The following is a 15279-nucleotide window of genomic DNA, read 5'->3' on the forward strand; positions in this document are numbered from 1 at the left end:
TCCCTCAAGGCCATAGGAGAGTATAATTGTGGTTTAAAATGATAACGTGAATTTTAAAGCAACTCCACTAAATAATATATATATTTATATATATTTATTATATTTATCAAATTATGCTATATGTGAATTTTCAAGAGCTTTTCAAACTGACTTTTTTTTCATACCAGGTTGAGAACAAAGCACTACATCATGTGTCATAGCACTTCTCACAGTGCACTGCCTTCCTGCATGTTAATCATTCTCAGCCACACCAAAAAAAAAATCTCTACTGGTTCAACTCAACTTCTGTTATAGCTCTCAGTGCATAACTCTTTACTGCTCCTCTGTTGGTGTTAATTGCAATTACTGCTCCCACCCCTCCATATTTGTTTCATGCACTTATGCTCTTTGTTATTCCATTTTCCATAAAACATCATTGTACCGGCTGAAATGAGTTTGCCTGGCTACAGTACCTTGGCAAGGTCAGTGCATTCCAGCAGGGAATCTCCTTTGGCCGCAGCTGCTGCAGCAACGCAGTTCTCCTGAAAAGGTTCAGCGTTTAATGTTTCTGCCTGTACAGTGTCTCAAATAAACATGGATTTGGAAAGAAATCAAATAGCACTGGTTTCAATTCTAAAACCTGACTATCCTAGATCTCATCATACTATACAAGCCAGCTTGGTTCTCATCAGACAGTCCCTTTCTGTAAACCTGGTACGCATTTAGCAAAAGCATACAAAAAGGCTCACTCAAGGACTTAATAAATGTCAGCCTCCAAAAGTACAAGTGATGGGAATATACTGTCATCCAGAAACTCTGAAACTGTCTAACTGCTTAAACATCTTTCTTGCACATATCATTCCACACTATCCATTTCAGAGCAGAAGATACCCTACAGCACAAGAAGCCTGAGAAAAAAAGAAAAACAATCCAATAAAGAATTATAACGATATATTATTTAATCAATTATTTTTCAAAAAGAAAAGAAGAGAAGCGACAAGGAAAAAATAATGATACTAGTTATATGAAGGAAGCGTTTGAAAATGTGAATTAGAACTTCTTAGACAGAACCAACCCCAGGAATTCTGTCTCACTTTGATGATGGCTCTGCTGTCTGAGGATTTTCAAAGATATTTTGGAATCTGTAGGATGTCTTTGATAGGAACACTATGTGCTTGTTTCTGTGAAGATGGGGTGACAGAAAGGAAGAAGGGAGATGTAATGGGAACATGAAGAGGCAAAGTGATCTAGAAATGAGAATAATAGAAAACAGCTCACGAATTGTTTGCCTGCTGTCACAAGGACTCTTCTGAATCTACAGATGCCTTTCTTCCTGCCTCGAAGTGCATCTTCCAATGAACCTTCCCCTCCTAAGTACTCCACGACCTTCTAGCGTTAAACACCTCCTTTCCAGTAATGACTTCTGATATTTGCATGCAGTATTTGTAATGCTTATGTACTTGTTTTTGAACAAAGATACGTATTTTTTTACATGTATTTTTACACTTAGGTTTTGAAATTCCTTTGTTTAGGATTCAGAGAAGGGGAAGAGGAAGACAACACACATTAGAACTCCTCTGTGCAGCTATAAATTCTATACTCAGTTATATGCTGAAAAAAAAAATTAGGACTGCTAAGTATGAAGATACATGTAACTCACCAGTGGGCAGCCCACTAATGCACAGCATCAGTGCTCCTCCAGAAAGCTTAAGTTTAGGACTCTGCTATGACAATGCAGTGAAGAATTTATCTCTCTATCTCATGAAAGAGAGGAGTGCACCTTTTAGTGTCGCAGTACCTAATCAAAGAACTACACATGGACTAGCTGCCTACAAATCTGGCCCTTGGCTACTTGCTTTTCTGTCAAATCCTGAATCTCGTAACATGACTTATTCCCAAGCATAAGCATCTCCCAGCTCTCTTTATGTCTGCTGGTGCTGGGAAAGAGGATAGAAAAATAATCTAGCTTTTTCAGTCTTCTTTAAAACTTTGCTGCCTGCATCTATGCACAAGAAATAATGCTAAAGCTCTTCAATCAGCTGTAACTGAAAAACCCAGTGCCTAATCCTGACACTGCTAAGGAAAAAAAGCATTTAGAAACCTGACTACAAAGCAATTCTCAAAATATTTTGCTTATGGTCACAGCTGAAAGATTCATCCCCTTACACTGAAACAGCAATAAACTCAATTTAAAAAGCATCACACTGCAATTTTCTTTTCAGTTTGAGCCACTGGTATGGTTCTGTCTCAGAAGGTGACTGGACAGCTTAGTTACTCTGATTACATGTTTACAAGTTCAAGTGTTGCTCAAGTGTTGCTCAAGTATATACATGTATACATATATATCCCCCATGTATACATTTCAGCTAGACAATGACGTTTATTAGTTTGGGCTATATTTTTGTTTTTGTATTGCCCTTTCATTATGACAAGGTTTCAAAATTAATTCTTAGTAACAAGATCTGTCTCCTTATGGAAAAAAAATCCTTTTCCCTTTAAAATCTCTACTACTGCATTGCCAGCAAATACGTATCCCTAGAAATATGTATTTGTTATTTCATTAGTAAAGATTTTATGCAATCACACTGAACAAGATTTGCTCAGAGGCTGTAGGCCATGCTGTGGGTTGTGGTTTTCCTGTAAAAGAGGTCATATTTCATGTATTTTAACTAGTGAAAAAGGTCACTTGTCATAACAGCTTTTGAAGTTAGCTAAATGTTCGTAGAAAGCCAAAAGGCACAAATTTAGATGCCACATAGTTCCAGAGACCAGACTCCTCTCATTTGTAAACAACAGGAAACAAGATGAGTGAAAATTGCTGCCCTCACATATGATCGAGGTGCTGACCTACTCTCTTCCACCCAAAGCACGACTGGAAGGGGTGTCACAGCATTGTTACAGACACCTGTGCAATGTCAAAGGCACAGTGTTCATCCTGTTTGACAGCATGTACTGTATATTTATTGCCTCAAGCAGGACAGATGTTAGCAACACGGGAGATGCTCACTTTGTAGTCTTTCAAGAATATGTATATTACTTCTCCAGAAAGCCCAATCTGGGAATTCATGCAGTTTGCACGTTGACACACACACACACAAAAAAAAAAAAACAAAAAAAACACTAGCAAAAGTAAACCCAGCGATTTTGCCAAAAGGGAAAATGAAGTGAATTTGTCTGGCAGCTGCTGCTGCTCGCCGCCCATTCACTGCCAAATAGCCCTTTCTGATAATGGTGTTCACATGGTTAAGAAGAAAAAATATGCATGTCTGTTGTTCAACAAGACATGAGAGTCTGTGTGTAGGAACAGCGGAGAAAGAAGAAAGGTGACCAGAAACCGGAGCGTGTGACCCCAGAAAATGGCAAATGCTCTTACACAAATCAGCTATTCTTCTTTGAGCTGCACTGTAAAAATATCATAATAGAATTTGTAATTTCCTAGCCAGAATTAAAGTTTCACATGTGATGCCCTCACTTTTTACTACTGCAACATAGACACTTTGTTCAAATGCTTAAAACAGCTAACTTTTGTTTCCTGTAGCTAACCCTATGCTTAAAAGCCTGAAAGAAAAAATGTGACAGGGAAATACTGCCAAGCACTTATATTTTAAAGCAGAATCTCACAATTACTTAGCTTCAAACTGACCAGAGCACTCAAGGCACTGCACAATTAAAGCCCACGCCTGTACATTTATCAAGACCACTTGCACTCAGAAACCCTGCAGCGGTTCTCCTGGAAGAAAGGAAAACTGCCCCAATCCAAACACTGCCAAGATACGACAAAGCCTCTCAAAGCCTGTGCAGATACTTTGACTGGAAACCTGTAATCTCACTCAACCCATTTTTCTCCCCCTTACAGTGCAGGGGACAGAGTTATGAATGCAGCAGCCAAGAGAAAGCAGGCAGCTACCTGCAGGTGAGCTCGCCTGCTCCTGGGACTTCTCTGGTAGGTCTTTCATGGGTCAGCACACACTTCAGCTGCAGAGGACAGCTCACCTGATGTTCTGTACTCTAGCAATGCACTGCAGACCCTCCGGCCCTGGTGTCGGGATGTTGGTCCTTCTCCATACAAAAATGGTAGCTACTCAAAGGTAGCTCTACATGTCCATTCCAGACCCCGTAGATAAAGAATTTGTTGGTGAGGGCAGAAAACAAATCAAAAATGAAGAAAAAAAAATCTAGATTTGACATGATAAAAGTTAAGAACCATGAGAAGTTAACTTTGCTAAGCATTCCCAGATATTACAAGCTATTTAATAAATGTGAATTATCCATCAGATTTTAACTGATTTGGCCAACTTTTTTTTTTTTCTTTACACATCAGAAACTTTAAGAAACAAAGTCATACTTGCAATTTCATTTATTTTAAACCCTTCTGTCTATTAAGGCAGACATCTTATAGCACCTACGGGTGGTCAGAAAGATTTCAAAAGCATGCGATTATACTCAGGCTTGCAGCATACTGCTTACAGATATACAATGAAATATGTAATTTTAAATGTCAGTTCCAGCCTGTGCAAGGCAGACATTATGTACAACCTTAGTGTGAGGACTGTCTTAGCAATATTTAAGTCTTAACTGGATTTGATGTTGAAGCACACATTATTTTGTCAGGGCAAAAAGCGTAACTGTTTTCAAGGAAAAACAATTAATATTCAGCTTCAACAGGCAAAAGAAAAAGCTTTACAAATAAAAGAAACAGAATAACTAGGTCAACCACAACTGAAGATCAAGCAAGTTGTTTGATACTGCCAGGAGAAAATAAAAATAAAAAATACAACAACAAGAAACTAGAAACTGATTAAAATGACCCATTTGACTTGCATAAAAATACGACAAAGCAGAAGTTACTTAGGCAACATGGCACTGAACAAGCAAACAAACGGCCCAAATATTAAGGCACTTATAAAAATGTTCACTTCTTTAATAAGCTGATCCAATTAGCCAACAAAAACCTTCCCTACAACAGTACTTAAAATGGATTGAAAACACTAGATGTTACAAATCAGAAATTAGCTACAGTGGACTTCTACTCTACAAGATTTTTTATGAAGATAATGAAGAGCTATCACAGGAGAATAGTGAGATCAGTGTCTGACTCTAGTTAAAATGCATCAGATTGCAGCCAGGCTTTTCAGAAGCCACACAGAGTGTCAACAGAAGACAGACATGCACAGGCTAAACGACTATGCCTGTTGTACCTTTCTGCACCTAACCCTTCCTCTGACAATAAGCTGGAAAATCATCTTTCACAAAAACAACAACAGAAATACCACAGTTTCCAAGCTAATCCACCCACTTAACATTCAAAAGGGGGAAAAAAACACATCAGGACAAAACTGACAAGTATACCTTTCAAAAAAAATAATCTCAGAAAGGTCAAGATGTATCCATGACATGCTGTAAGAAGACAACAGCTAAGAAGTTTGTGCAGGTATGCTTTTTTGTAAACTGATCAAAGAAGAGGCAGATGAAATACTGGGGAAGACAGGAAAATAAAACCCCTGCCTGTTTTCCTCTGCAGCTCAAGTTCATTAAAGTCAGTACCACTATTTACTCTACGAAGAAATTGGAATACAAAGCTATACAAAAGCTGCAGATCTGCTTTCACTGTTTCTTCGCATTTTTAATTTTGTTTCTTCTTACAGTCGAAGAACTTTATGTCTATCAGTGCCTGTCACAAGAGCCCCAGACCATATACAGCAGTACTTCAGAAAACAGCACTGTTTAACACAAAAATGAAAAGCAGAATATTTTCCTGTCAAGCTCTAAGCACATTTCCTACGCATCTTGCCACAGCTGCTGAAGCAAAATGCAGTGGTGAGAATCAACAGAAGTTAGACATATTTATAGTCAACTTCTAGTTCACAACTTTAATTAAAACATTCTGTATGTATCTAGATCTTACTTTAAACTCCCTTATTTTGTATTTTGCTTTTGAGTAAAGATCCTCCCATATTCAGAGAGTACCTCAAACACAGTAAACACTCCCAGAAGACAAGGAATTCAGGAGAGCATGCCTCTTCCATTCCCATCTGAGAAGTGCACAGCAAAGCACGGATGTCTCCCAAGCTACCACTACAGTAACGAGAAGCAAGGCAACTGGTTCTAGGTGTCAGTGCAGTAAAAAAACAAAAACAAGACTGTCTTGTACAGTCACTATTGTCTATCTCTTCCAACAAGCTCTGAAGATATCCCTTTCACAAGTGTACTGGCTACAGGAAAACAAAACACTGTTGGCTCTTAAAGATGTTAAGCATTTTGAAGCATCAGCCTAAGGAGAAAACATACATCAAAAATTTTTTTTTTTAATTAAAAAAAGAATATCCATGTCTCTCATAAGTTTTCTTCTTTAGAGTCCTTCAAAGGAAAAATAAAGGATTAAGAGATAGCAATACCTTCCATAAGCAAGCCTCTCCAAGTTGCAACTGTTGGACAGTAACAAGTTCCCCACTTTAAAGAAGTGAGAACTGAGGAGCATTTCCAGTCACACCCAGAAAACATACAGACATATGTTTAGAGGTAGATTTGGAGAGCATCCCCAACACTAAATTGTATTAAAAAAATAACCTCCTACTTTCATAAAGAACATATTCTACCTCTTTTCTGCTTGACTAATTGTCAAATAGTACAAGAGACAACTACTCCTACCTGATTTAAATGCCACTGAAAGCTACTCATTTAATTTATTAATATCTAAATGCTTTATGACACCCTGAAGTTTATATCTTCTTAACGCGTGAGAAATTCTGGTTTTTCTACATCTGTACACGGAAGAATTATCTGTTTTTAAACATTCATGTTAGAAAGCTGATGACTTGGAGCTTTTATGTCATCTTCCTCACCTCATCTTCTCAAAGGCAGCAATTGACATCGCTGTAGCAGGGGACAAGATCATAAGGGCAATGTTCATAAGACACAGCCTTGCTGATAGAGAAAGTACAACTCTTATGTTACCTTATCTTTCTGCCTAAGAGGCAGAAGAACCAGGAAGAGGAGGTTTGCAAAAGGAAAACAGAGCTTATTGGCTAAAGTAAAGGGGCAGGGGGGGATCAATACTGAAAGTCCTGCAAAAGCACTGCAAAAGTGCAGGGGAAAATGTGGTTATTTCTCAATACTACAGGCAGACGAGGACAACAATTCATTTGCTAACACTGCATAATTCCTATAGATAGAAGACAAAAAAAAAAGTATTAAAGTTTCCTGAGAATTTGTGATGAAATCCACAAATATTTCTTCTTTATCTGGAAAAGTGGAAGGATCAAGTTCATGAAATTAGTTTGAGGCAAATAAAAAACAGATCTTCTAAGGAAAAATGTGGCATACATAAATGCATTAAATGAGAAAAGCTCATCAGATCTTTGTGTTTTTCAGATGTTCTCAAGGCCTTAAATTTTAGCTTTGCCTGACGATGCAGTGGGTCATGGGGTTTAAACTTGAAGTTAAACATTTCTGCTACTTTGCAACTCCTTACTACGACTGACCGTGGTAAAGCTACAAGTTACACACAATTCCAGATACTTCTGCACCACATAAACAAGAGTATATGTACATAAGTTGCGTTTTCCTAAAGCCTGCAACTAAGTGTCGACAGGGACTGAGTTCTTCCTTAAACTCCATGACACACAGACACACAGACAGAGTTGTAAGAGTATCTTAGTGGGAAAAGAGCATGTGCAGAGGCTGTAGCCAATTACAGGGTTCATAAATTCATGTGTTTAAGATTTTATTCATAAATTGTGTATATTGCCAGGTGAAACATAAGAATACTGTGAAAATTCCCTGTAAAGGGTTCTTAACTATAAGCTGGATAATTGAATCATATAAGATCACAAATGGAGCCAGATAATTAACTGCACTCCGCAGTACAATTGCCAGAGGTGAGCACATACTCCTGGAGTCACACCATCTGGTAGATGGTTTCTAAGTAAAATGTCAAACTACCCACAGTTTACAGGACATGGGTTACTCAGCCTCCCATTTCTACGCTGGTAAGAAAACAAAAGCCTTCTCAGCATCTTGACAATTCTGGACTGCATCTTCAGTTTTTCCTTCTAATTAAATGGATTTAATCAAGGATAATAGATAGATAGATCAGAAGCAGAGTCTAATGCAAGAATTGCTGTGCATGGCAAGTCTGGGATATCTGGCTCTAAGGGCTGAACAAAGAAATTTCTAACAGCTTTCTGCAGCAATGTGACAGCCTGGAAGCAAATTATAAATTTCAAGCTCATTTTTCTGAGCTGTTCCACATGCTAAAGATTATACAGCCATTATTACTACAGTTCCTACAAATATGAAGACTTTTCCTGGTATTCTGAAACCTTGTCTTAGGGAAGTTTCTGCTTTCTTATCAGCAGAACTATTTATTAGATTTCAATTCTGAGAACAGAATTGGTTTCATACTCTACCTTGCCAAAAGCAGCAATCTCGCTTGTACACAGGAGTTCAGAAGACCATCCAAAGCCTCTAGTTACCTCCTCTGAATTGGAATGAAAATAACCTTTTCTCTTAACGTCATTCGTAAACCTTTTTGCATTCGTTCAATGGCCTGTCCTGCTTTCCTTTCTGGCAATAGCTAGAGACTTACAAACCTACTTGATGTGAACACACAACTCAATTCAGGCATGCACATGTAAGCTTCTCTGTTTTCTGAGGAAGAAAAGGGTGATGTCCCCATCAGAGAAGAAAATGGCTGAGAGGTAGCCAAAGAACATGAGAAACAATTTATAATTATCTAGTGTTTGCATCTCATCACTATTCCACCAACATTGAGTCTTTTAATCGCCCTCTTTTTTCCAGACACTACAGACAAAAACTACTCCTCTGTTTTGAAAACAAATAAATAAAGTCAGCTAAATGCATGACCCCAAAAGCAGAGGATTGAGAAGGCAAATGAAGGGGTTATATCAACGTGTACATGCTCAATGCTGCCACATCCTTCCTCTGAGCAGAAACATACCAAGAGCATCCGCCAAAACCCACTGTTACACCACTCTGCAAACATGACTCCATTTCAGAATGAAAAAAGGGCTAAACTGAGGGGGAACTGGAAGCACCACCATACTTTCTTAGACATCCTTAGATAATATGGAGTGCAGGTCCTGCCTGCATGCTGTACAGGCTCCACAGAATCGACATCCTGAAATGATTGATTTATCTAGCTCAACTAGAAGGAAACCTTTGTTTTCCATCTACTCTGCTTTGCTGTTAGAAATGGGGAAAACATTCACAACAACAAACTTAGAAAGCTGAGTGGCACACTTTCTGAAGTAAACAGGGTTTAAAGCCATCTAAGACTGAGATTCATTCACAACCTTGAATGTGTACAAAGTCTGTTAAAACTAGGAGTGGAAAAAATAATAAATTGGGGCCTGTTATTTTAACAAGAAAAGAAAATAAAAATTTTACATTTCCAGACTTCTGTATCCTCTGTAGTATGATGAATATGTATTATGATCTCAGTTTCAAATGCATGCTCTATTTTGACTGTAAACAAATGGCTGCAGAAGAAATAATTTAAAATATTTCCACTGTTATTTTCTCCTCTTAAAGCAGCTAGAGATTCAAGGGAAATTAATTATAATTAAATAAAATTATATTATAACAGTAACAGTTTAATACCATCTACCTCCTTTTAAAAGTATTACATCAGTAGGTTAAATAAACCAGCACTTTTATGACTTTCAAGAATGTCTTTGTATTACATTGACAGGCAAAACCCTACAACAAAATTCTTCAAATACAAGTATAAAGAAGAAACAAAATAATCAGACTAATGAACTTTAAGTAGGAATCCTATACATAGGATTCCTTACTCACTCACTTATTCCATACTCACTTAAAAAAAAAAAATCACTCCCTCAAGAAGTCTTTAGCAGTTTAAAAAGAAAATTGTATGTGAAATAATGGAGAAAGAAAAAAAAAAAACCTTCCAGAGGAAAAAAAAAATTGAATTAGAGAACTTAATGAAATCTGTAGAATGACTTTACAAAAATATTGCATAACTATTGAGAGAATTCTGGGCAATAATAGTTAATTTATCCTGATGATTTTCAAGCATAAATGCTGACTGTAGATTATGTACAAAAAATACACAATACTAAATATCTTCTTTGTTAAAGTGTCTTACTGAATCTTGCTAGCAAAGAAGCACAGCAGAAATTCTAAGAACACAGTCTTACTTCTCACATTCCTCTGGTGAGATATTCAGCACAGATGATGTGACATTTCTGAAGCCCACAGACCTTTTCAACAACCTCCACTACAAAAGATTTTTTGTGTATGGCTCCTGTGGTTATGGAGAATTATCCCAGTTGTTTAGAAAGCTCTTTTCAAAATAGCCTAAGGAACTACTGTTATTAACAGTGGGAAAGAACGTGCGAGTGTATGCCTATATGGATAATTATTAAATAAACTACTGGAGGAAACAGAGATATTAAATATACGCAGCACTTACATTATAGGATCAGTCTTTGTTTGCAAATCAGCATTATAATTGGCACACATTATCAGGATTATTAATTTGTACTCCCTCTACTGGCTAGCTATAGCCAAAAAATAACACTACTAGGTTTGTAAAAAGCCCCCAAACTGTTGTTGCAACTCATCAACACAACAAACTTAAAAACAAATTATACTGTTAAAGACAGTATCCACACACAGCTGACCTCAACACATATCGGTTTGTAAATGGTTATTTCTAAATGTTTCCTTAACTGTCAGAATGGAAGCAAAAGGAGCTTGCAGTTCAAAAAGATGTTTCTTATCATATTAGCTTGTTTAGTGTGTCTACTTCACAGAAATTTCATTTCCCTCAGATTGAGAAATGCAATTAAACATTTTAAATTCTGAATCATTGTAATAAGAGTTGTTAATTGGATTTTTAATTGAAACTTTTTTTTTTTCCCCATCCTTATACAAAACCCCATCAGCCACCAAATTGCAAAGCGGCTTAGAACCACAGAACTTGATCTGGGAAGCAGCATTTGGCAGACCACCTGGCCCAAACCCTGTTCTGCAGCAGGGCTAGCTCCACACTTAGGTCAGATCCCTCAAAGCACTCTCCACTTGACTCCTACACATCTCCAATACTGGCAGCCCTGCAGCCTCTCTGGGTAACTCATGACAGCGGTTAACCACCTCACAGAAAAGCTTTACACAACATATGTAAAACATCTGTTAGATCCACAACAAACCTAATTTAAAATCTGGATTATAAACAAACAACAAAATTTAACAAACAAGAAGTACTCACCAAAAAATCATGTGATCTGATCGTAATCACTACTAATCACAAGCAGAATATTTCCCAGGCAATGCAAACTTAACTAATAGCTTAAATCACCTGACAAAAAAATACAGAGCACCTAGCTTTTGAATTTTGAAGGTATAATACCTACACTACTCTGCATTTCACATGAAGCTGACAAAATATTCTATGTATATATCTCAAATAGTGGATCCTCTAACTCATTCTAGTTCATGAAGCAGAAGTATCTTTCATATATCCATGTTTTTCTGACTACTTCTGCTAGACAAGTAATTTAAGTAGTAATTTTAAATGTCAGCTTCTGAGAAAAAAAATGATTAAATTGGTCCTTAATTGTAGTGACTTGTAGTAAACATTAATGTATTAGTACAAATTACTTTCGGTTAGTGTAAGTGGAAATAATGGCAAATTTCATTTACCTTGCTCAGTACATTTTTTAATAATAGGCTCTAGTTATGTAGATGGACAAGACAAACCTCTATTGTTACATACTGATTAGAAATGTAAACACTTAACGCTTCCCACAACTACTGACTTCAGAATTGATTCTGAATATTACCTCAAAAGAGCAGAGAGAGCGATGTGTGACGAAGAGCACTACTGTCCCCTAGTGAGCAAACCACAAAAGCTCTCCTATAACAGCGTTTTGCTGTTTGTCTTTCTCGAAAAAAAGTCAGTAGTTCCCTCCACAAGTTATTTTGGAAAAAAGAAAAAAGAAAAAAAGACAGACAAAATAAAATAAAAATAAAAAAGGTTTAGTGACAAATGAAAACAATCACTGCAAACACATGCACTAAACTCATGCCAGATTTCTGTGCAAAAGCCACATACATAAGTCTGGGGAGAAAAGAAAAGAGAAGTACCAACTTGTATTTAGGTTTTACAGGTATTTAATACTTACTCTACAAAAACATCATGATGATGCAAAATATTGCACAAAAACTAATTATCTTTGATCTTTTTGGTCAGTTTACAGGGAAGTATTATCCAATCTCAAACCAATTCTTTACTAAGATGTAAGAACAATCATTCAGTTAAAAATTATATTAATAATACTACTAATAATATTGAGACGAACCTGAATTTTTAAATTTTAGTGTCTGAAATGTGAGCACATCAGTATGTTTTTCTTGTTTCTAGGCTTGTAACTATTGCAAATTAATTCTTATACGGATATTCAACTGTATCCACAAAAATCAAGAGGAAACAATCAAAAAAATATTTCCTGAATTCTGTTTGCAAAGAAAATAGGCAAACTTTCTCTGTCATGTGAAAACATCCTGTTTTTCTCATGTTTTCTTATAATTATTTTGTCAATGATTTGAATCTGTATGCAGTGCTGCTCAATGCAGTTTAGCATAAAATATTATCTGGTTTCTATATTTACCTTTCAATAAGATGGATTGCAGTGAACTGCTTAAAAAATATAGCTACTGCAGGTGTTCATGAGGAGCACAAACATAAGCCATGTATTCTTTTATTCTACCACATATTAGAACATCAACTTGTATTAGTAAGATGCAAATGAAATGCAACACAAAAGCAGAACTGAGTTCTGATTTTTCCCCTCAAACCTTATATTAACTCCTTCATTGTCTGACAGATATAACAGCAGCAAAGACTCCAATTTATATTAGCAAGATAAGGTGAACAAACATTTATGTGCTTAGCTTAAAACATGCTAACTAACCTAAGACACAGCTTTATGAATCAAAATGACCTTTATTTGTATGTTTTGGCACAGAAGCACCATCAGTCAATAAAAACCTTGAATTTAAAGCTTTACCTTAAAATCTCCAAATATTGGCTTTCTGTGTCCTTGCATGCTGTATTCATACAGATGCATCATTAGCACAGAAACGCTGCAAGTGACGAGTAATACCTTATATAACTACAAATGTGATAGAAGGCAGAAAGGAACTTGGCATTATAAGTCTAAGTACCAATCACAAGTTATATGCTAAAAATAAAATATATATATAAAGACATTTTATAGACCCCAAATAGCCATATTTCCTGGTATTTCTCCATTACATCATAGCCCGGAGTTGATTAACACAGCTGTCAGCTCCACAGTCTACTTAAAGTATATACCATTACATCAGTACTTCACAATTCCAATTGATTAGTCATTTAATAATGTAGATTTACAAAATATAAATATGAAAAACACTGGTGAGAGACTAATGATAATCAAGAGTTCCAACTGATGCATCAAATCTTCAAATATAAGGCCATTATCACAATTTATTCCAACTCTGCCAAGCACATTTTCTTACCTTTGAATCTTCATTGCTAACACCCAGCTCTAGCACAGCTCGAGGAGATTTCAGCTTTGCTTGCATGGATTCAGCCATTTGAAGATTAAGCTGCCATCCAATTGTTTCAAGCTATAAAATACAAATTTAGATTACAATCAGATGGTGTAGATATGCTGGGGAGGTCAACTTTCAGTATCTATGAATGGCCTGTCAGCAAACACAATGCCATGCTCCACAAGTGTTAACCATTCTTATACAATGCATATCCTGCAAATTCTCCTGGACTCCAAGATAAATTTTGCAAGAGTTAGAAGCAAATCCATCAGTTTAAACTGCCTGTGACCATCAAAAATAAAAGTAACTTATACTTGAAACTAATCTGTAAGAGAAAATTAAATATCCAAACTAGGTTGGATTCCCCCTTCTTGCAAAAGTTGATTAAAGTACAGGATTCTATTTTTATTTTATTTATTTTAGGAAATAAATAAAATAACCAGTAAATGTTAATCCACCTAAAAATTGTGATTTCTAGTGTAATCCAAACACTATCAAGTTATAACTTACAGAAAAACAAAGCACGTAAGAACAGAATTACAAGCCTTTCAAGAAATAACCTACCTAGCCTTCTTGAATAAAGATAAGTAGAAATATATAATCTCACCATCTGGCAAGTTAATCTCCATACAAGCGTTTTTCAGTCTACTCTCCCCACTCTGCTAGTAAATATTGTGGCTCACTGAGTAAAAATGTAAGCTTGCCATGTCTCAGTTAATCTCTTTCCAGTCCAACACTTCAGCTAAAGTCAACAGCATAAAGCCACCCCAGAGGCACTGTGGTGGGAACACAACAGAGAAGCCAATGCATGTCCTGTTCTCCTGCAGTGACAGCAATCCTTAGGTGAAAGACAGGACAGGGAGTGTATGGTGGGAGCATCTTTCATGGGAACGGCCCGAAGACAGAACATCCTAAACTTACTGTAACTGTACCATTTATATTGTGCATTGCCTATTCAGCCTTCATTCTGTGGTTAAAAATTAATAATAATAATTTAATCAAGGAAAACTATGCTTATAACACATACAGGCATAGTTAAAACACTGTAAATCTGGTCTAGGTCATTTTGTGGTAGGTGGAGCTTTAGTAACTATACCCAAAGCTTATGAACTAATTAATGATGCTTTAAAAGATAAACTTTATAAATCCTAAAAACAGATTAGTTTTCTAACCCAATTTTCTGTTTTGATTGCTTCTGAACTTCTATTGGTTGATCGAAATACTAAGGCACTCATCCCACTCAAAAGTACATCAATCCAAAAGCACGGTTATATCTGAGGAAGTGCTTATGTCAGTCATTAAAAGCACTGACAAATACACAAGGACCCTGAGCTAGCCAGTATCTGTAATTTTCCTAAATATACCAAGAAATTATGCTAACGGCACAGATGGAAAACCTTTTTCTCACCGCAAACTTCAATGAAGTAAATGAAGAAATAACCTCTGGTCCTCTCAGGAACAACAAGACCTCAGCACCTTGCCTTACTGTAAGTTTTAGTATCAAGTGGAAGGAAAAATTCAGTTCAGGAACCCTATCAATATTGATAACGGTTAACAGAGAAGGACACAAATGAACTATGGGAGCAGTCCAAACCAGGCAACAGAAAAAAATACTAGCTATTTTGATAAAACCACCTGCATCTATCAAACCACTATGGCCAAACACGGAGAGAGTGAGCGAGCTCTGGAATGTGATAGCTCATCACTGAAGCTCAA

At 36.5% G+C, this 15279-nt stretch overlaps 1 protein-coding gene across 11 annotated transcripts in view; it reads right to left on the reverse strand.

Annotated features, from left to right (window-relative positions):
- Positions 1–15279, reverse strand: part of COMMD10 (COMM domain containing 10) — a 152134-nt gene that overhangs the window by 120114 nt on the left and 16741 nt on the right. For 6 of the 11 annotated variants that reach the window (XM_027446584.3, XM_072031601.1, XM_027446586.3 and 3 more), the window contains exon 5: positions 13528–13638. In XM_027446584.3, coding sequence (XP_027302385.1) covers positions 13528–13638 — 111 coding nt within the window. Of the gene's footprint in view, positions 1–452; positions 522–13034; positions 13111–13527; positions 13639–15279 lie in introns of all 11 variants that reach the window. The other 5 variants (XM_027446585.3, XM_027446589.3, XM_072031602.1 and 2 more) reach the window with 2 other exon arrangements.

The sequence above is a fragment of the Anas platyrhynchos genome, chromosome Z (assembly GCF_047663525.1).
Source record: "Anas platyrhynchos isolate ZD024472 breed Pekin duck chromosome Z, IASCAAS_PekinDuck_T2T, whole genome shotgun sequence".
NCBI classification, from domain to species: Eukaryota; Metazoa; Chordata; class Aves; order Anseriformes; family Anatidae; genus Anas; species Anas platyrhynchos.